The 21,527-nt window shown below is 45.4% G+C and overlaps 1 protein-coding gene across 1 annotated transcript in view; it reads right to left on the bottom strand.

Annotated features, from left to right (window-relative positions):
* Positions 1–1,583: 1,583 nt before the first annotated feature.
* The window catches only part of onecut3a (one cut homeobox 3a), a gene marked incomplete at both ends in the record, with an annotated part of 21,341 nt that continues 1,397 nt past the window's right edge, over positions 1,584–21,527 (bottom strand). The window contains one exon of the mRNA XM_083647586.1: positions 1,584–1,876. Within this exon, the coding sequence (XP_083503712.1) occupies positions 1,584–1,876 (293 nt within the window). The remainder of the gene's footprint in view (positions 1,877–21,527) is intronic.

The following is a 21,527-nucleotide window of genomic DNA, read 5'->3' as shown; positions in this document are numbered from 1 at the left end:
TGGGATGTGTGTTTTACTGTGTTGTACTTTTCTATCACCTGTTTGTGTTATTGTGTATTTTCTGTATTTCTATCTGCTGGATTGTTTCAGATTTGGGTTTGCTAAATCCCTGCCTCCCCCCACGGTGTTTTTGGCATTCAGTTGAACCATCCCCCTCCTCCGGCTTCACCAGTGCTGGTTGGATGAGGAACAACAATAGGATAATGGTTTGCTATTGATTTGCCTTCAAAGAGCTGTGAGGGCCTGAATGTGTTGTGCCATGACTTCTCCTCAGCATCTAGTGGCTCTTCCCTCCCTCTCCTCCGCTCTGAACCTCTTTCCTATGCTGGATACAGGTCTCTGCTATTAACAGCAGGGGGCACTGTTGCTCTGCCAGCACGGGCAGACTGGGGAGGGAGAGGTGTGCTGCTGCTGCTGCTGCTGCTGCTGTGAGGCCTTTGTGTGCCCATCTCCACTGGGTTCCGTGTGCTCCTCTTACATTCTGCTTGCCCTATGCAGCTGTAATGCAGTTGGCTGGACGCCCGAGCCGTGTTGTTGTCGCTTGGTTCTCGGTTATTGATCAGAGGAATGGCTCCCAGCAGAACAAAGAGCATGTCCAGACATATCAGCCGCCTCTCCTGTTGGTCAGAGGAACACTGACTCTGGGCTCAGGCTTGCTCCCGCCTCAGCGTAACCACGACGATGACAGTCTCCCTACAGGCCTCCAGCATCTGTGCAAAAAAAATATATAGCCGTGGGCCGGGCAGACCTGAGTATCTTCTTGACTGCCGAGCGTCTTGAGTTTCACCTTCAGGAGGGGTCAAGGCCCCGCTCTCTCTCTCTGTCGGCATCGATTCATTTTTCAATTCATTAGTTTGCCGTATGATCAGACGGAGCTGCTCTCTGAAATGGCTGGCCATCAGGGAATACCTTTGGCCAAGGAGTGGAGGAGAGTACAGGAGGAGGGGGGAGGTAGAGGCGGAGGACTGGAAAGCCTTGTTGTTTTTTTCATAGGCTGCGGTGTTTTTCTTGATGATGTCCTTGTGTGTGCAGGATGGGGCTTTGATAATAAGACTATGTGCTGTTCTGTCAGATTTATTGCCGCTCTTTTGCCCTTGTTGCTTCCGTGTGCCGGTGTAGAGGGGGTGTGAACGAGAGGAAAGAGGCAGACACACACAGAGAGGAGAGGAGAGTTGGTAGAAAAGCGGAATGAGTAGCTACTAGTGTGGTCAAGGAGGCCGGCATAAATCTGATAATGTCCAACAAAAACATCAAATCTTTGGTGTTTCTTTGCTTGCCAGGGACAAAGATGCCATAAAAAAAACTAACAAACATCAGAAGGAATGATTGTCCTTATGGGAGTGATATAGCCTAGAGTGAACCTGACTTCATAATTCACCTTATGCTTATTTCAGGTGAGAGCTTGAGATCTTGCGGTTTTGAGTGACGAAGAGATGATTGCATGGCACAAATGATTTTCAGGCAGAGGACACATCCAGACGGTCCAGGCCCGGTAGGGTTGTTGTCGGCAGGTTTCAGAACCAATTTTCCACGCGTGCCGTTCCCACCTGGGAGCCCAGCCCTCTGAAGGTCCCCTCCTCCTCTCAGGCCTTGGAGAAGGTGGTGGCCGATGTGCCCGGCTGCCCGGGGCTGCCGCCGTGGTCGTCGTGCCAGCGGTCCACGCAGCGGCGCCGCGCGTTCATGAAGAAGTTGCTGACGGTGTTGAGCTCCAGGCCGAGCTGCTGGGAGATGGTGATCTGCATTTCCTTGGATGGCCGCTTGTTCTCCTTGAAGATGGCGATGAGTGTGCGGCGCTGCAGGTCGGTGAAGACCAGGCGCTGTTTCTTGGGCGCCATGTTGCGGTCCTTGTGTTGCTCCTGTTCTTTGCGCTTGCAGGCTTGGTCCGGGCGGCAGAGGTGGGAGGGATGGGGATGAGAGTGAGAGGCAAGAGAGAAAAACACAGCAAGGTAAATATACAAAAGTGGTGCTTTTCATTTCCAAATAAAGACAATAGGAGGTGGAGGGAGGTGAAGTAAGTAAATGTGTCATTAGCCAGTACTTAAACACATAAAAAGGAGTTTATACACCAGGAGAGATGCTACAGCTCCATCTCTATTGCCATATTAAAGTTGATTTAAAGCTAATCCATTCCTCCTGCCCAGTGGGAATATTCCTTCCATCCTGCAGAGTGCAGACAGGGAGCCAGCCTGCGGTGAGAGAGAGAGATGGGCGGGAGGTGGGGGGACTGGCTGTTGCCTGCTAGCTGGAGACACTGCTGTTTGATTCAATATTAATGCAGTTTGAGTCGCAATGGGGGACTGAGTGACTGTTGCACAAAAGTAAGCGTTTTGTGTGTGTGTGTGTGTGTGTGTGCGCGCGCACGTGCATGCGTGTGTCTGTCGAAATGAAAGAGAGGGAGAGAGAGATGAGGGGCAGAGACAGCAAAAGAAAAGGTTGGAGGAAGAGAGGGAGGGAGGGAGGGAAAGAGAAGTTGGAGCGAGACAAAGTCTGTGTGCATTTGTGTGTAGAAGAACCAACGAGTGAGGGGTGGGGTTGAGGAGGGGAGGGGGACGAGTGAAGGGGAGAGAGAGAGAGATATTGACCGACTTTGCTGTAGGAATTGGGGGGCTCTCTGTAGGGACTGAGGTCAGAATCCCCCCCAGCAGGTCTACAGTCTGCTACTTCAAACAGCCTGCTGGAGCCCCCTCTATTGAGCTCTGAGAGGATATTTATAACCCACTCCCCTCCAACACAACGCTGCACCGACTGCTGTGAGCCCCCAACATACACAGAGCCATTTTCAAAAGAAAACACACTGAGTGTAGGCTACTCTTGGGGGGGGGGGGGGGGGGGGTGAGCATGGTGTGTGTATGGAGGAGCTGGTGGTGGTGGTGGTGGTGGTGGTGTGTGTGTGTGTGTGTGTGTGTGTGTTAGCCAGTGAACAGAGAAATTAATAGTTAATAGAATGTTGTAAGCGTGCTGTAACTCGAGGTATTTGTAGGAGATGGGTGAGAGTGCAGTCGAAGTAGACAGGTGCAGATAAAAGGGAGAAACGGCGCCCAGAGAGAGATGGAGCGCAGACTTATGTAGAGGTTAAAGCAGCTTTTGTAACATTACGATGTCAGTAGTATTATGCAAATGCACAATGTTTACCTTGCGTGCACCGAGGCCTGCATGTTGCCTGCATGTTTCCTGCATGTTTCCTGCACCGAGGCCTGCATGTTGCCTGCATGTTTCCTGCACCGAGGCCTGCATGTTGCCTGCATGCATGTTGCCTGCATGCATGTTGCCTGCATGCATGTTGCCTGCATGTTGCCTGCACCGAGGGCTGCATGTTGCCTACATGTTGGCTGCACCGAGGCCTGCATGTTGCCTGCATGTTGCCTGCATGTTTCCTGCACCGAGGCCTGCATGTTGCCTGCATTTTGCCTGCATGTTGCCTACATGTTTCCTGCACCGAGGCCTGCATGTTGCCTGCATGTTGCCTGCACCGAGGCCTGCATGTTGCCTACATGTTGCCTGCATGTTGCCTGCATTTTGCCTGCATGTTGCCTGCATGTTTCCTGCACCGAGGCCTGCATGTTGCCTGCACCGAGGCCTGCATGTTGCCTACATGTTTCCTGCACCGAGGCCTGCATGTTGCCTGCATGTTGCCTGCACCGAGGCCTGCATGTTGCCTACATGTTGCCTGCATGTTGCCTACATGTTTCCTGCACCGAGGCCTGCATGTTGCCTGCATGTTGCCCGCATGTTGCCTGCATGTTGCCTGCATGTTGCCTACATGTTGCCTGCATGTTGCCTACATGTTGCCTGCATGTTTCCTGCACCGAGGCCTGCATGTTGCCTGCATGTTGCCTGCATGTTGCCTGCATGTTTCCTGCACCGAGGCCTGCATGTTGCCTGCATGTTGCCTGCATGTTTCCTGCACCGAGGCCTGCATGTTGCCTGCATGTTGCCCGCATGTTGCCTGCATGTTGCCTGCATGTTGCCTACATGTTGCCTGCATGTTGCCTACATGTTGGCTGCACCGAGGTCTGCATGTTGCCTGCATGTTGCCTGCACTGAGGCCTGCATGTTGCCTGCATGTTGCCTGCATGTTTCCTGCACCGAGGCCTGCATGTTGCCTGCATGTTGCCTGCATGTTGCCTGCATGTTGCCTGCATGTTGCCTGCATGTTGTCTGCATGTTGTCTGCACCGGGGCCTGCATGTTTCCTGCATGTTGCCTGCATGTTGCCTGCATGTTGTCTACATGTTGTCTGCACCGGGGCCTGCATGTTGCCTGCATGTTGCCTGCATGTTGCCTGCATGGAGGCCTGCATGTTGCCTGCATGTTGCCTGCATGTTGCCTGCATGTTGTCTGCATGTTGCCTGCATGTTGCCTGCATGTTGTCTGCATGTTGTCTGCATGTTGCCTGCATGGAGGCCTGCATGTTGCCTGCACCGAGGCCTGCATGTTGCCTGCATGTTGCCTGCACCGAGGCCTGCATGTTGCCTGCATGTTGCCTGCACCGAGGCCTGCATGTTGCCTGCATGTTGCCTGCATGTTGCCTGCATGTTGCCTGCACCGAGGCCTGCATGTTGCCTGCATGTTGCCTGCATGTTGCCTGCATGGAGGCCTGCATGTTGCCTGCACCGAGGCCTGCATGTTGCCTGCATGTTGCCTGCACCGAGGCCTGCATGTTGCCTGCATGTTGCCTGCATGTTGCCTGCACCGAGGCCTGCATGTTGCCTGCATGTTGCCTGCATGTTGCCTGCATGTTGCCTGCACCGAGGCCTGCATGTTGCCTGCATGTTGCCTGCATGTTGCCTGCATGTTGCCTGCATGTTGCCTGCATGTTGTCTGCATGTTGTCTGCACCGAGGCCTGCATGTTGCCTGCATGTTGCCTGCATGTTGCCTGCATGTTGCCTGCATGTTGCCTGCACCGAGGCCTGCATGTTGCCTGCATGTTGCCTGCATGTTGCCTGCATGTTGCCTGCATGTTGCCTGCACCGAGGCCTGCATGTTGCCTGCATGTTGCCTGCATGTTGCCTGCATGTTGCCTGCATGTTGCCTGCATGTTACCTGCATGTTGCCTGCATGTTGCCTGCATGGAGGGCTCCTCGTTCGCTTGCAGAAACTCGCTTGTAGAATCTCCTGCAAATTTGGAGGAGATTCTGCTGGCAAGAGAACGGGGAGTTCCCACTATACAGACAACATGGACGCAGGATAAACATTGTTCATTTGCATATACTGCCGACATTGTAATGATACAACGCTGGTTGAAAATCAGCAAAGTGACCCTTTAAGGCAGTGATTCCCAACCAGGGGCATGTGTAGCCTACTTGAGCAGCTTGCAGGGGGTCAATGGAAACATTTCCAAAATGATTAAAAATATATTCCAAGTCATTTCATAAGCCCATTGGCAAAATGGTATGTGCGCACCACAACTAACTCACAAATCAACTACCTAGCAAACATGGATAAACGGCTCAAATGTAAATATAGTTGCTGTCACTCCAGATCCATGTTTAGGAGAGGAGCCCTGTGACAAGAGGCCAAGCCCAAATGGCGCCAGTTCAGTGACAAATATATTTTGTATGGATTTACTTGTACGTCTGCGGATCCACCGCAGCCACAGTGTTTCCTTTGCGGCACAAAATACATGCATGAGTGAGGGGGTACTATTAGCATGGCAAAACAGCTCAAGGGGTACATAAGTCAAAAAAACTGCTTTAAGGCACCACCTCTACAGCCACATGCTCCCCTGCTGGCCAGGGATCGAATCCTGCCAAAACACACTGTGTGTCCCTCTCAGTTTCCCTACTGTCTCAATAAAACAAGAACGAATTGGAGTGAGAGAGACCGGGGGGGAGAGGAGAGATGTCATCCCTGTGGAGTTGTCTCCAGCTGCTGCCACTGGTATTGTCTGATACTTTATTCTGACCTGTTTTTTTGTGTGCTAACCCTCAACAATGTCTCACTCTCATGCGTGTGTCTCAATGCATGTTGTAACGACATGGCAAACGTATCAATTTGACATTTTATTTTGTAAATTTTGTCTCTCTGAGTGAATGTGTGTGTGTGTGTGTTTATGGGGGGGGGGGGGTTGTGATTATGCTGAAGTGGCTGGAGCCAAGCAGTGGCGCTCTGTGTCTAATTACAGTGGAACAGAGCCCATTGATCAGCCATTGCAGTCCAATCTGTTTACTACAGATGTCTAACCTGCACACAGGCCCATCCATCATATTCATATTTCACATCAACACTGCAGCTATGTATATCACACACACACACACACACACACACACACATGCACGCCTGCACACACAACACGTCGCATGCACATAGGTAGCATCATCATATATCACTATGATTTATTATGTGATGGAGGGTAGTGATGATGATGATGATGATGATGATGATGATCAAGTCATTTCACGGTTTGGGCTTCAGCTCTAGTAATTCATACTGTAATGTCACAGTGTGTTGAGCATCCAACAGGTCTGATGCCACAGCACATTGCAGCTTTGAGAGTCACAAAAAGCTATCGCATATATAGGCCTAATATACTTCAAATCCACATTATTGTCTTTTTGTTGGCAAAATGTATGGTAAGTCACTTTGGACAAAAATGTCTAAATGACTTAAGGTAATGTAATTACGTTACTCTGAATATAATTTTAGAAGAAACATTTTAAAAGCCTCAAGTCAACATTCATTTGATGACATTAACACATAGTCACATAAACAGAAACATCAAGTGGAATATATCCCCTTCAGGGACAAATACTGGCTGTAACAAACAAAACTGTACAATGGATTCATGTTATTCATCAAAATTATTACAATATCTTTGGAAATATATATTGATATTTGATGGGGGCCATGCTTTTTCCATATGGGGACCCTGCTTTTGGAACAAAATTCCTGCTTCTTCCCCTCACTGTTAGAAATGTTTAATCAGATCTCAATATATGTAATTCCAGAATCAAATTATATTTATAGCTTCCAATTAACATGAACTATTTCGTTGCTAGCCATTCATTCCCCTGTGTTTCCTTCCCCGCAGACAGTGGGCATTGCCATTTTGTTTGTCTGTGCATTCATTTCCACTCTCACACATGATGCGTGGGTGTGCACAGGCACACATGTAGTGCACACACAAGACACACTCTCTCTCTCACACACACACACACACACACACACACACACACACACACACACACACACACACACACACACACACTCAAGCTCTGGCCCTTACCTTATGATGTGTTTGTTCTTTCTTGCTATTATCTCTTGTTTTTATCTGCGATGATACCTTATTTTTCTCTGGAAATGACAAAGGAGCCTTTTCAGTGCATTTAAACTGACTTGACTTGAGTCTAAGTTCTGCTACTTTGTGGTGGGTAGAAAACCTCCTTTTGACTTTTCATAAAGTATCTTATGGTCACACTGTGGCTACATGCATTACAGGAAGAGAACTCTTCCAAACTAATTACAGATTTGCTTTTTAAGTATTAGGGGGGAAAGCTTCAATATCATCTTGTTTTCATCAGTCACTATGTGAGGAAACTAAAGGCTACAAGACTAATGCTAAGGCAGGCAAGGAATATTTAAGCAATATAGCATGAGAGCCAGTGTGTTGTGGCAAATATATCCCGCTGATCAGCTGTTATCCCACGAGGCCGCAGGCTGAGTGGGATAACTGCTGAGCAGCGGGATATATGCCACAACACACGCAGCTCGAGTGCTATATTGCTTTTATAAAACGGTTTCCAAGTATGATAATATAATAATAATAATAATACTATAAGTCCGACTGCCATGGCATTCTGATAGAGTCAGTTGAAACACTACTGTAAGGCGGGACCGCAAGAACAAGAACGTGCGGGTGATTTGATTGGATCGTTCTGGAGACTGAAGTTGACATTGGCCAATCCTGGCGCTTGCTGAGAAGCTGAGAGCTTTCTGGAAAGCCGACACGCAGCTCGAGCGCAGCGCTGCATTCTCAGCGCTTGCTGAGAAGCTGAGAGCTTTCTGCAAAGCCCGACACCAACTAACGTTACGGGGTTAAATGCGGGGTTGACAGCCTTTTTTTTGCAAAGAAGACATTAGCCCGCGTCTATTCTTGTACAAAACATAATTTTCTGCGAAGTATTAGTAAAGTTATAAGCGAAGATCGATTCACAAGGATCTGACAGCTGTCTCCGCCATTTGTTTTTTCTACATTGTCATTTGAGGTAACCAAAGCCTTTTAGTAAGAGAGTTGCCATGGCAACTCATCATAACCCATGGCCATGGGTTATGAGAGTGGGTTACGGGATTTATACAATGGCTGTGAACCAATCAGATTGCTTGATTTGAGAGAGCCGTTTTATAAATATATATATATTTTTACAATTGTTATTGCCCCCCCTTTTGTTAGCCTTAATCTGAACAGACTTTTAAAATAATAAATCTTGCCCTCGCAAATCTGTCTCTCCAGGTGTTTGAAAGACATTGCAGAGGAGTGTCTCTGTAGACTTTAGTCCAAAACAAGCTCAGACAAAACAAGCCTCTCCAGTCTCCACAGCATTTCAGACAGTGGTGGTGAGTCACGTCCTGCCATGTGTTGGCCATATAGGCTAACGGATCGCTTGCTGTGGCGCCTCTCGGTCGGTAGGTGTCACTCTCGCTGTGGCCCGGCTGCACGGGGCGCCATAGTGCGCTGCCTTTGCTACAGGCGCTGGATTTAGTAATCAATATCGATCGATCGGTGAGCAAGGGGGCCCTGATTACTGAACCAAGCTCGGCGTAGAAAAGAAAAAAATCGATCATTGCAGCTTTTAGAGCTACAGTAGGCACCGAGCACAGAGACGGACATAAACTCATGCACAAAGAACAGCCCTGGACAAGTGCAGAAATCCTATTTTGGTGCCAAGTGTTTTCTCAGTCCTCGGAGGTGTATAGCTACACCCTGCTGGCAGGACACGGGCAGCAGAGTGTAATTTCTATAACTGTTGTTAACATAAGTTGGCCTACATTGAATGGATCCATTGTGGTTAGCATTGTTTCAAAGGCTATAATGAACATGGTCTTAATTCCCTTTCTTATTAACATTTTTATTTACCTGTGGGCCTGTAGACTATTATTTTTTCACAGGAATACAAAGAAGGGAAGGGACTCAATTAATCTTCGTGGATGTTAAGTGAAGGGCCACTGTGATGACGACATAGTCCTGGATCAGGATTTAAAACAAAATCTTGTGAAGACATCAGTGATATTGTAACATCAAATCCCTGACGAATTTCGACATTATCCTTTATAATAGGCTAATTTCCAAGCGAGACTTGTATTATTATTTTTTCTGATTACATTAATATTCTTTGCTTCACGACAAACCAAGAGAGGTTAAGAGAAAGGCCGTGTGTTCAATATCAATCGATAGATTCGTGAATAATTCGTGTGTGAAATTCAGTTCGTCCAATTAATTATGCCTTAGAGGGGGTGGGCCTAGAGAGGAGATTCGTGAAGGGGTGGAGACGCAAAAACACACTGGGAAGGAAACGGGGTGACCCAGCTTTCTTTAGGACAGGGGATGGGGACATCAAAAATATTGGATTGTAAAGTAACCAAATTACCAAAATGACACACACACACACACACATACACACACACACACACACACACACACACACACACACACACACACACACACACACACACACACACACACACACACACACACACACACACCTCACCTGCTGGCTAGACCAGCTGTTCTATTTGTGACCCTTATCTTTGCGTTTTGGGAGTGTCTTCCTCTTTGCATTGAAGATATGAGTCCGTTTTGAGCATTAATCATTTATTGATCATTGCTGCCCTTCCACTCATAATGAGAATGTCACACATTGCAGGCTGATATTGTAGGCCTACAGTGTTTGCTGCACTCACGATTTCATCTCGATCCAAAATGATCCGTGTGTTTATAATTTGCTCCTCAATTTTCCGAAATCAAAAAATCACCTGAAGCCGCGTTTGTGCAGGAAGTGCCCTATGTGGACGGATATGGCCTTAATGATTCATTTAATTAATTTAGCAATAAACTGGTGGGTTGCGGTTCGGCGTGTTTAGGCCTATACACTGCAGCAATCTTCATTAATTCATGCTGGGCAGTTTGCTTTTACTGATTTTGCACTATTTTGCAAATTCAACCTATAGCTCCCGTTAACACGCATGATTGGGCAATTTAGTCTATACAATCCAGAGCTGCTCTATTTAAAGGTGCATGCATTTCAATTTATTAATGAATGTTTTTGCTACTTTTCGCATAGGCTGTTGCCCCAAAAGATTGATAGCATGATATCAATCAAGTATGTATGACACGGCCCCAATTCGAAAGGCTCTCAGTATTTATTCTGTTCATGCTGCGGGGCAGTGCCAAGCTCTCGCCAGTTCCCAAACACTTCCAACTCAATACTCCTTAATGTAATGAGTGAGAATTGGTGTTAATATACTGATAAAGTGACACAATTTGTTTGTTTGCCTTGCCCACGACCCAGCTGCGAGGCATTTCTCCACCACTTCAATAACACTCAACCTGAACTCCGTTATAGATTCGCACACATCCTTTCTGCCGTCTGCCAGCAATGTTTTGCTTTAGCTTTTCGGATTTACAGCTGTCTATCACGCAGCTAAAATTCAAATATTGGATAAAAATCTAAAAAATAGAAATTTGTGTTGTAGCTGTTTGATTTTAATTGTAAATGATGCACATAAGAAATAGTGTTATTCAATGTTTTCCACGTCAGCCCCCTGTTACAACTGCAGAGCACCGAAAAAAATCAATAATCAATAAAGATTGCTGCTTGTGATCATCATGCTCCTTATGAGTTTTTAGATAATGAAAGGCATTCAGCCATTTAAGAGCATGATTGAAAGAACTGTATGACTTAATTTTAACGTGTTTTTTTTGCCAAGTTAATATACTGCTCTGTGCCGTTTATTTGTAGGAGAGGGTTCACCGTTAGAATGATACTCTATTATCTATGATTATCATTGATTTCATTCATAATTGCTTCGACCATGCGTGATAACGGTAATGATCATCATGATGCTTTATTTTCTACAGACGGGTTCGTTTTCCCCATGTGGCTTCTAAACAACATGGTGGTTCAGGCTGCTGTTTCTTCTTTCCAGTCTATCAGTATTTTATCGTCAATTAGTTTGATCATTTGACAGAATTAGACAGACACTCGTGTAAATATAATATTAGTACAGCTGAAAGGTTTCATTCCAAAGTGATAGGCCTATGTTTGAGATGTGCATGTGCCTGAAGCCAATATTTCAAAAAACAAATAAGAATGTATCATAACTTTACTCCACTCATCATATAATTTGAAGGAGTTGGTGTCTTTTTCCCCATCTAATCAGAACCATTCCAAAAATTTGAAGATCATAAGAATTACCTCAATAATATTTTCTTTTGGCTTGATAATCTAGATAACAAAAGTAAACAAATAACCTCGCCGGACAATGAGGTTAAATCAGAGTGTGAAAGGTGTGTGTGTGGGTTAAATCAGAGTGTGAAAGGTGTGTGTGTGTGTGTGTGTGTGTGTGTGTGTGTGCGTGTGTGCGTGTGTGTGTGTGTGTGTGCGCGTGTGTGCGTGTGTGTGTGTGTGTGTGTGTGTGTGTGTGTGTGTGTGTGTGTGTGTGTGTGTGTGTGTGTGTGTGTGTGTGTGTGTGTGTGTGTGTGTGTGTGTGATTTAAAGTGGGCGAGCAGAGGGTGGTGAGGCTATGTGGCCAATCAATAGATCCGCATGTAGGCCTGGGCGCGGTGCGGGGCCTGTCTGGGGTCGATGCTGATCTGCAAGCGGTGCCAGGAAACCCCAAACTCAAACACCTCTTTATTATAATGGACTTACTTTACCACCTTTCAATGCTGACTGACATAATCTGTCTGGCTATAGCCTACATGAGGCACATTTGTAATTTACATCAAGTGTTGTCAAACCTCGTGTTGTTGAAAGGGTCTTTAAGGAAACAACACATTTCTAAAATTATAAACGATCGATTCTAATCGATTTTTGTTTTTGTTGGCTGTTGAGATGCCTCGTGAGATGCCTCACCGACTTTACACCAAAGTTTATGCCTTTTCTTTTTTCTGTCTATGCCCACCGCTCATGATTATGTAGCCTATAAATTCCACGCGATTGATCCGAGTTATACCGAAACATTAATATTCTTCAATGCGCATGCTCTTTAATCCGCCTGCTCTTTAGCAGTCAACTTCTTCGCTAATTTATTTGGAATCAGCGAGCGCCCGAGCCATGATGCACATTAGGCTGCTATAGGGGAGACACTTTTTTCAATTTGCACGAATTTCGGGTTTCAATTGATTCTCAGATGACAGTTTGGAGTGAGACTCAACAGAAAAGTCCTCAATTGATTGCACAAATTGTATTGGATTTATATGGCCTGTTTTCCCCACTGCAAACAAGAAATAGGCTAAAGTGTTTATTGAGATAGCCATGTGTACGCAGAGTCGCAGACTGACCGACTTGGCTGCAAATCACCAGATTGGCTAATTTCGTAGCACTGATGCTGGATCTGTTGGTTACTTTAGTTCGTTTCATGAGCGTTATTGCTCTATCAATATGCTATTACAAATAAAGTTATTAAAACAATAATTGCATGCTAATCCTTTTCAGACTATTCATTTCGCTTGAGAGGAAGTCCAAATCGCCATGTGTTCCTCTCAGACAGATGTAAACACTTCAAAAGAAAACCAAAAGAAAACGTCAGTGCGCTCAAAGGCACATCTGCATGGGCCAAATCAAACACCAAATGTAATTAGGTAGCCTATTAGAGAATAGCACAGCCTCCTTCGTTATAGCCTATTTATTAGCATGTACGCTAATACAAAATATATGCGGAACATTGAATCATTCATCAATTGATTTCACAGTCGTTTTGTTCCTTGTTGATTTGTGTGGGTTTGCCCAACTGGAGTTTCGGGTTGCATTCGTGTGTGTGTGTGTGTGTGTGTGTGTGTGTGTGTGTGTGTGTGTGTGTGTGTGTGTGTGTGTGTGTGTGTGTGTGTGTGTGTGTGTGTGTGTGTGTGTGTGTGTGTGTGTGTGTGCGTGCGTGCGTGCGTGCGTGCGTGTGCGTTTTTGCGGTTTTGTTGTGATCGACCATGTAGGCTGACACAGAGGTTCCATATCAGGCTCGATTTCAAAATAAGGCCCGGCAAGGTCGCAGACAAATTTTGCGACTATGATTTTATAGCTATAACATCTGTCATTTGCCTACATGATTGTTTCCACTACTCATAGACAACTCATTTTATGTGGCCGACGTCGATAGGCTATATTGTGGGATAACCAATAATAATAGGATGCTTCCGTTGGGCTATAGCCTATTGACAGACAGACTGCTGGATTTCAGCAGGAGCCTGTAAGGTGCTAATGTCTATAAGGAGACTGAATACGAGACTATAAGGACTTTTTAAGATTTTTTGCAGTGATAGAGTCTTGAATTGGAGACGTGCCTTTTCTTTCTTTTAATTGCGTGGAAAATGTCCTTGCCTTGTGTTCTTTAGCCTGCGCATTAAACAAGCCATTATCGGCCCTTTAATAAGCGATTGGCTGTCAGGCCGTCAGATAAGCAGCCAGTGCTGCTTCACTGTTTCAGCGCCATGTGGCCGGAGATTTATTACAGTGTTGGGCTCGTTACTTCAAAAAAGTAATATTCGTTACTAATTTCAATTAGCCTAGGCCTAATTAGGCCTACTTGCATCTTAGCTAAAAAAAAAAATGAAACAGTTCTCTCCGAATGCAGGGGAAGGCATCTCCTCCATATCACCACAGAAGCACAAATATAATTAAATTATCAACTTGCAGGGTCTTCACTGTTGATGAATCCATCTGCACTGATGCAGGTTTGACATGCAACACATTATTAGGATAATGATCTGTCTGGTTTTACATGCAACACATTATATTAGGATGATGATCTGTCTGGTTTTGATTTATCACTTGCCTCAAATCCAAATCAAATTGCGTCTGTTATTGAATTACCACAAAAGTAAACAAGGAGGCCTATATTTCATTATTTAAAGAGGGGCGGGGGTTGGCTCAATATCTAGGTCCCATTCTCAACCTTTTTCATATCAAGGAGGACATTTAGTCCACATCAGGGCAACGGACCCTCATTTGATGAGATTTTGTCTCTCGAACCCAACTCTGAGAATTAGATAGCCTATGTTTTTGTCCAGAGTTCCATGTAAACAAATGGCACTCCAAGCTGACGCCTTTCTTCGCTATTCCAGGCTATAGAACAACATATAACCTGTTAATAACATGCAGGCCAGTGCAACAGAAGCAGAAAGGGTTTTGTTTTTTGGGCTATGAGTGAGATTACATAACGGCAGGCTCCGTCAGCTCAACACAATGAGCTGCTGATGTGTCTCCTCGTCAACATTTTTAATTGCGCAACAGCCTGCTCTTTGGAACCATCAATTTGCCGTGAGTTTAAACCAGCCTCTGATTATCGCCGGGTCAAAAGCCACAGTGTGTGGTTTTGTTCAGGTTTAGTCTCCATTGCATGCGTTCACCTAATAGCTTCTATAGCCCACTTCAAAAGCCTCTGTGCAGCCATCTGACTCCACAGAGCAAAGATGAATATATGATTTCATTATGATTATCCTAAGTGGTTTAGGCGCACACATTTTTTGTTGCTTGGAATAGGGGACGCGCAGTGCCATTTAACCCTTTGATGCTAGCCGCGTGTATTCAGTCGACTCTGCCAGCAATTTGATTTAAAGGTCATTCTCTCCTATCGATCCGGTTTGGCGAGGGGGCGACGGAGTAGCGTAGGAATTGATCATCTAAAATAGAAGAGACGGTATTCAGACTGTACAGAGTCCAGACCTCACTGCATTTATAATTGCCAAGCACGCCCCCTGTGTGAATTGGAAAGAGGTGCGCGCGCGCGCGCGTGTGTGTGTGTGGGGGGGGGGGGGGGGGTCTGTCTGTGTGTGTGTGCGTGTGTGCGCGCGCGCGCGCACTTCCAATTGCAGAAAGATAAATGGATGATGATGCAGGAAACCTGCCTCTGACTTCTATTCAAATTAGCATACATTATTTTTAATATATGCAAAGATAGATAGAATGACTTAAATCTGATCCTTCTGTCACAATCTCTGAAAAAGGCTATAGAGACCTCTCAAATGTCTGACTGCTTGTCCATGCAGAGAGGCGCAACAAGCCGGTGTGAGAGCATGCGTTTATTAGTCATTGTGTTGTGTGTGTTATGAAGGCTGAGCTGTTAATGGGAGAAATGGTGTTGCATGGCGGAGATGGAGGGGGTTGGGGGTTGCATGGCTGCGTGGCGCAGCTCCAGAGATGGAAAGGAGAGGCCGGGGAATGGAAATCGATACAGATTCAGGGCTCGCCAGATCGGCCTTAACAATGTGTATGGCGCAGACGCACTCTATATCCCGATCACATACACACGGGAGAAGAAACGGGGAGGCGACATGCAGGCTGTATGCTATAGGCCTGCTGCAGTCGTGTGGTATCCTATACAACGGTGACCTCCAGTCGCAAACCACTACTTAGATAAGCACACATCTATTAGGCTATATTTTAGGAAAGGCTGTTTTCCTTCAATTTCATATGTATAGTTGTTGCTTGCTATGATGCACATATCACTGGATTTGTCAGCCTGAGATAAACTCCCTTGCAATAATAAATGTGGGTAAATTGACACACACACACACACACACACACACACACACACACACACACACACACACACACACACACACACACACACACACACACACACACACACACACACACACACGCACACAATCTGTTCACTCTGGGTCGCAGATAATGATCCAACGCATGTGAACGTCATTTCACACCGAAGCCAGGATTTAAAGAAATCGCCTAAAGGTATAACCTTAAGAAAATGGCTATTGCTCTTTCTCACCCACCAGAGGATTTCAAAGGCGATGTGTACATGTGTGTCTCAGTATTTACAGCACCGCTGCTGTGCTTAACGAACAACGAGCCTCTGAAACCGCAGCTGCACTGTTTACTCCCCTATCTTCCCCTGCACACATCAATTATTAAAGTACCAATCGATCATTTCGCAGGCTAACATCAAGCCATCTCTTCATGAAAAAGCCTGTTTTAGATGATCCCGCATCAATCACATCTTAATACCCTATCCAATTAAACCCATTATCTTGGCTTAAGTGACCAAAACAACACCACTCATCACAATTATTTGCGTATCTTGTTTATTTTGGTGAGTTAGCTCAAATAATAACCCGTCTTCCAGCTCGTAGGCTATATTTCAGACAAATCCCAAAAGAGCGACATGTGATTTGAATGGAAACCTCAGTTGGTTTTGCCCTGAACTGGAAAGTAAGTAAGGCAGCCCATGGGGCCGCGAGAATGACGTGATTGTGATATTGATCGTTGGGTGTAAGCTGTTGAATGAAATAATGGTGTTTGGGGCCTACAAGATAAGGCTATTATCTATGTAGGGTAGTAGCCTATGACTCCGGTTTACCACCTTGAACTGTCCACAAAACGGAGACAACAGTTCAGTTTAGATCTGCGAAAATTTCAGCACTCTGGACAGCGCCTTACTTCGAACTGTGCTCAAAACAGAGACAACATGGTTCAGTTTAGATCTGCGAAAATTTCAGCACTCTGGACAGCGTCTTACTTCGAACTGTCCTCAAAACGAGACAACACGGTTCAGTTTAGATATCCGAATATTTCAGCACTCTGGACAGTGCCTTACTTCGAACTGTCCTCAAAACGGAGACAACACGGTTCAGTTTAGAATATTTCAGCACTCTGGACAGCGCCTTGCTTCGAACTTTCCTCAAAACATAGACAATGCGGTTCAGTTTTAGATCTCCGAATATTTCAGCACTCTGGACAGCGCCTTGATTCGAACTGTCCTCAAAACAGAGACAACGTGGTTCAGTTTAGAATATTTCAGCACTATGGACAGCGCCTTGATTCGAACTGTCCTCAAAACATATGCGGTTCAGTTTTAGATCTCAGAATATTTCAGCACTCTGGACAGCACCTTGATTCGAACGGTCCTCAAAACAGAGACAACGCGGTTCAGTTTAGAATATTTCAGCACTCTGGACAGGGCCTTGATTCGAACTGTCCTCAAAACAGAGACAACGCGGTTCAGTTTAGAATATTTCAGCACTATGGACAGCGCCTTGATTCGAACTGTCCTCAAAACATATGCGGTTCAGTTTTAGATCTCAGAATATTTCAGCACTCTGGACAGTGCCTTGATTCGAACTGTCCTCAAAACAGAGACAACGCGGTTCAGTTTAGAATATTTCAGCACTCTGGACAGGGCCTTGATTCGAACTGTCCTCAAAACAGAGACAACGCGGTTCAGTTTAGAATATTTCAGCGCTCTGGACAGCGCCTTGATTCGAACTGTCCTCAAAACAGAGACAACGCGGTTCAGTTTAGAATATTTCAGCGCTCTGGACAGCGCCTTGATTCGAACTGTCCTCAAAACAGAGACAACGCGGTTCAGTTTAGAATATTTCAGCACTCTGGACAGTGCCTTGATTCGAACTGTCCTCAAAACAGAGACAACGCGGTTCAGTTTAGAATATTTCAGCACTATGGACAGCGCCTTGATTCGAACTGTCCTCAAAACATATGCGGTTCAGTTTTAGATCTCAGAATATTTCAGCACTCTGGACAGCGCCTTGATTCGAACTGTCCTCAAAACAGAGACAACGCGGTTCAGTTTAGAATATTTCAGCACTCTGGACAGCGCCTTGATTCGAACTGTCCTCAAAACAGAGAAAACACGGTTCAGTTTAGAATATTTCAACACTCTGGACAGTGCCTTGATTCGAACTGTCCTCAGAACAGAGACAACACGGTTCAGTTTAGAATATGTCAGCACTCTGGACAGCCCTTGCTTCAAGTGAAACATGAAATATGCTCTTATGCTCTGCAGTGTAGTGATAAATAAACATGGGAAAACTAGTCATCATAAGGCAAACAACCATCAATACCAGCAAAAATCAATTCCATGCTCAGAAAACTACTCATTTATGCCTTTCCCCTTTAAAAGACCCTAGCAGCTATGGCTACTTAATGCAACATACATTAATTTTGACTCTGAGTGATTAACGTCAGCCTAAAAGGTGGGTGAGCATAAGGGCATAGCTAATGTGCGAAGCAAAGAGGGTGGGGAATTATTTGGTCAGGTCAACAATAATATATTGAAAAATGGAGATTGTCTTGCGCAGCGGGTGCACGCGTGGAGGCGAAAGGGCGCACCGTGACTGGGGAGGGGAGGAGGTTGCACCACCAGGATTAGGCTTTTGTAAACGGCTTGTATCCATTGGAAGATGAATAGAGGCCTCCCACCCTCCTTCTCCGCCATTTTTTTCTCTGGGTCTTGGGTCTGACCCCGGCGCGTGTTCTGGCCATTCAAATGATAATGAGCCAACTGCGCTGTTGAGGGGGGAAAGGACCTTGGCATGCCATGGCACAGGCAGACACGCAGTTCTCAACATTACTTGGCTACAGGAAACATGTAGGATAAATACGCTATATAGTCTTTAGATGTTTATACAATCGGATTTGCTTAAAAAAATTATCCATTTACGCACGGGTCTTTTGGCAGATATTGCATTATTCGTGGGTTATTTTGTTCTATATTCTCGGCATCTGTCTGGAAGGACGTGTTAGTGGTGGATACATGTTCACTACCCGGATGATTGTATTATAACCCAAACCCCAAAGGGCATATTGAGAGTGAGCGGGCTTTCAACTCAACACAATAACATGATTACAGCATAGAGAAAGAAAAAGGTGTGCAATAGCGTTTCTTTTTTCTTTTCTTTTTTACAGCTACCCTCTATCCCCTTTTTCCGGCTCATGCCTCCCCCTCTGCTCCGGGGAAGAGACCAATGGGAGAGAGTGCTGAGGCGGGATAATTGATAGATGCACTGGCTATCCTTATCGATCAGGGCTCTATTGACCCGACCAAATACATTGAGATGGAGTGTGGAATTCAACACAGATGCAAAGACGAATTGTTTTCATCGTTAATGCGATCTTTAAATGCCTCCCAGACCCCTCTTTGCCCGTGTCTTTCTTACAATCACTTGTTTACTAAAAGTCTAGCTTTACGGATTTAGCCTATTTAGGCTATTTAAATTTAAAATAGGTGTAAGAAACTAAAGACTAATTGCGTAGAAATCCCTCCAAAAGGTGTAACATATTCGCACTGATTTGGACATGGAAGCGGAGAATATAATAGAAAGCTATTAGCTCGCTATGCGTTGCCCTCATTGTGTATGAGACGTTAAGCGTGAAGGGCACAGATTCCCCTATAGCCTATAGGCCTATATGATCTCTGCTCTGTTTTTCGTTTCAGGGCCGGATTGTCATGTGAGTGTGCAGACACTGGCATTTTCACATTAGCTAAGCAGGGCGACTGCATTGATTTGTGTGACTGTGATGAATTTGGAATAGTAATTTGAATTTATTGATTGATGTGGCCGACCGAGTATTGCCCAGCCTCCCTTTCAGCATTACAAACCCCCAACTCCCACTCCCAGCCCACATGTGCACCGCGGATAATGGCGATTTTAAATGCAATAAGTAAAATGTTGCCCCAGCGATTTACATACAAGTCATTTGTCATTTCGCCCAAGTGTTGTTCCCCTGAAAGCCCGAGATAGCAGGTAGCACAACAATATGCGCCCGAAACCCTGTTACACAAAGTATAAATTAACAAATAAAATAAAATGTATAGGCCAGTATACAATCATAATGATAAAAATGAAAATGATAACTGACTAACTAACTTAACACATGATATGATTTGAGCCCCATTTTCCAATGCCACACACACACACACACACACACACACACACACACACACACACACACACACACGCACACACGCACACACGCACGCACACACGCACACACGCACGCACGTAGCCTAGTAGGCATCCAGTGCCATAGGACTGTGCCACTGTAGTGCAATAATGTCAATTGAATTGGTCAATTGGAGGGTTTTATCCTGGTGTGGGGTGTGGAAGATATAAAACCCCACTGCCCAATTAGCTTTAACAGCAGTGGCACTTAAAGAGACAATTGTGGAGTGTTTAAATCTTTATTTACCAGAACCCCACTAAATGCGCAAAGGAACAATTTACATGCCATTAAGTGCTTTTCAATAGGGCATTGACTGGAACTAAAATATGCCACTATATCCGCTTAATTGAACTGTCCGCTGAAATACGACACAGAAGCGCTGATTGACGTTTGGAAGCGCACGCCTAAACGGGGCCTTTACACAAACATCAATGAGAGGGGACTTCACTCCCATCTCGGTTTTTAACCCTATTGCGACATCCCTCGTTTTCATTTAAGTCTAGTTAATCAGCTTGCAAGTGTTAGAGGTTTTAAAGAGAGCAACTAATCTTTTGGCGTGGGCTGTTTGACTTCACATCACAGCGTTTCTCTCACTGCCTGCTTCTTTGCGCAATAAACAATCAAAGCAAAGGGAAGAGATTCATCAACCTTCAAAACTGTAAAATGAGTTTGGCTACATTAGAGAAAACTGCTCGCATTTTAGGCTAATCTAAGGAGAGAGGAGACGTCAACATGTTTGTGTGTGCGTGCGTGCGTGCGTGCGCGTGTGACAGACACACAGAGGAAGAGGGAGAGATGTGGTGCAAGCCCTCCACATAGGCTACATCTTTACGCACTGAACTGCAGGGATTCCCATAACCTTTCAGATTTGTTTGGTGACTACCAGTGCTGTGTTTCTGCAGGCAAATATGAACATGATATATTAATTCCCATATGATTTCACAAACTACGATGAAAATTGTTCCACAATTACAAATGGCTCAGGCCTTAAACCAAGTGTGGAGACAATAGTATGGAGGATTATGTGTCGTAGGCCGATGAATATATATATAGGCCCAATGCTCAGCACAGGCGAGAGAAAGACGCATCTGTTTGTGTCACTGTCTTTCAGTTCCAAATCGATCATTTATCAGTGCGCTACTTTGAAAGGGGACGCCGGGACCTGCATATTGATCCATGGGAGGTCATGCTCCCCTGACTCTTTGGCTAGGCCTCAGACGAGCCTCGTTTGCGACTCGCTTATTTGACAGGGGAAGTGCCAAAGTAGGTATGTGTTTGATACATAAGTCCAAAGTAAAACTGGATATTTTTGTTGCATTGATCTCACAATGTAAGGAAGTTTGTCAAAGGTTCAATCACAGCCTCGTTTTACACTTAAAAATAACAGATGAGAGATTCAATCAATTTGGTTCACATCCTGCTTTGATTTCCTTTGTGTGCGTGCTCTCTCTCTCTCTCTCTCTCTCTCTGTGTGTGTGTGTGTGTGTGTGTGTGTGTGTGTGTGTGTGTGTGTGTGTGTGTGTGTGTGTGTGTGTGTGTGTGTGTGTGTGTGTGTGTGTGTGTGTGTGTGTGTGTGTGTGTGAGAGAGAGAGAAAGAATGAATGTGGTGTGTGT

This window comes from Poromitra crassiceps (assembly GCF_964638095.1).
Source record: "Poromitra crassiceps genome assembly, chromosome: 12".
Taxonomy (NCBI): Eukaryota; Metazoa; Chordata; class Actinopteri; order Beryciformes; family Melamphaidae; genus Poromitra; species Poromitra crassiceps.
The sequence above is the reverse complement of the archived record's forward strand: the minus strand, read 5'-3'. Positions and strand labels throughout refer to the sequence as shown.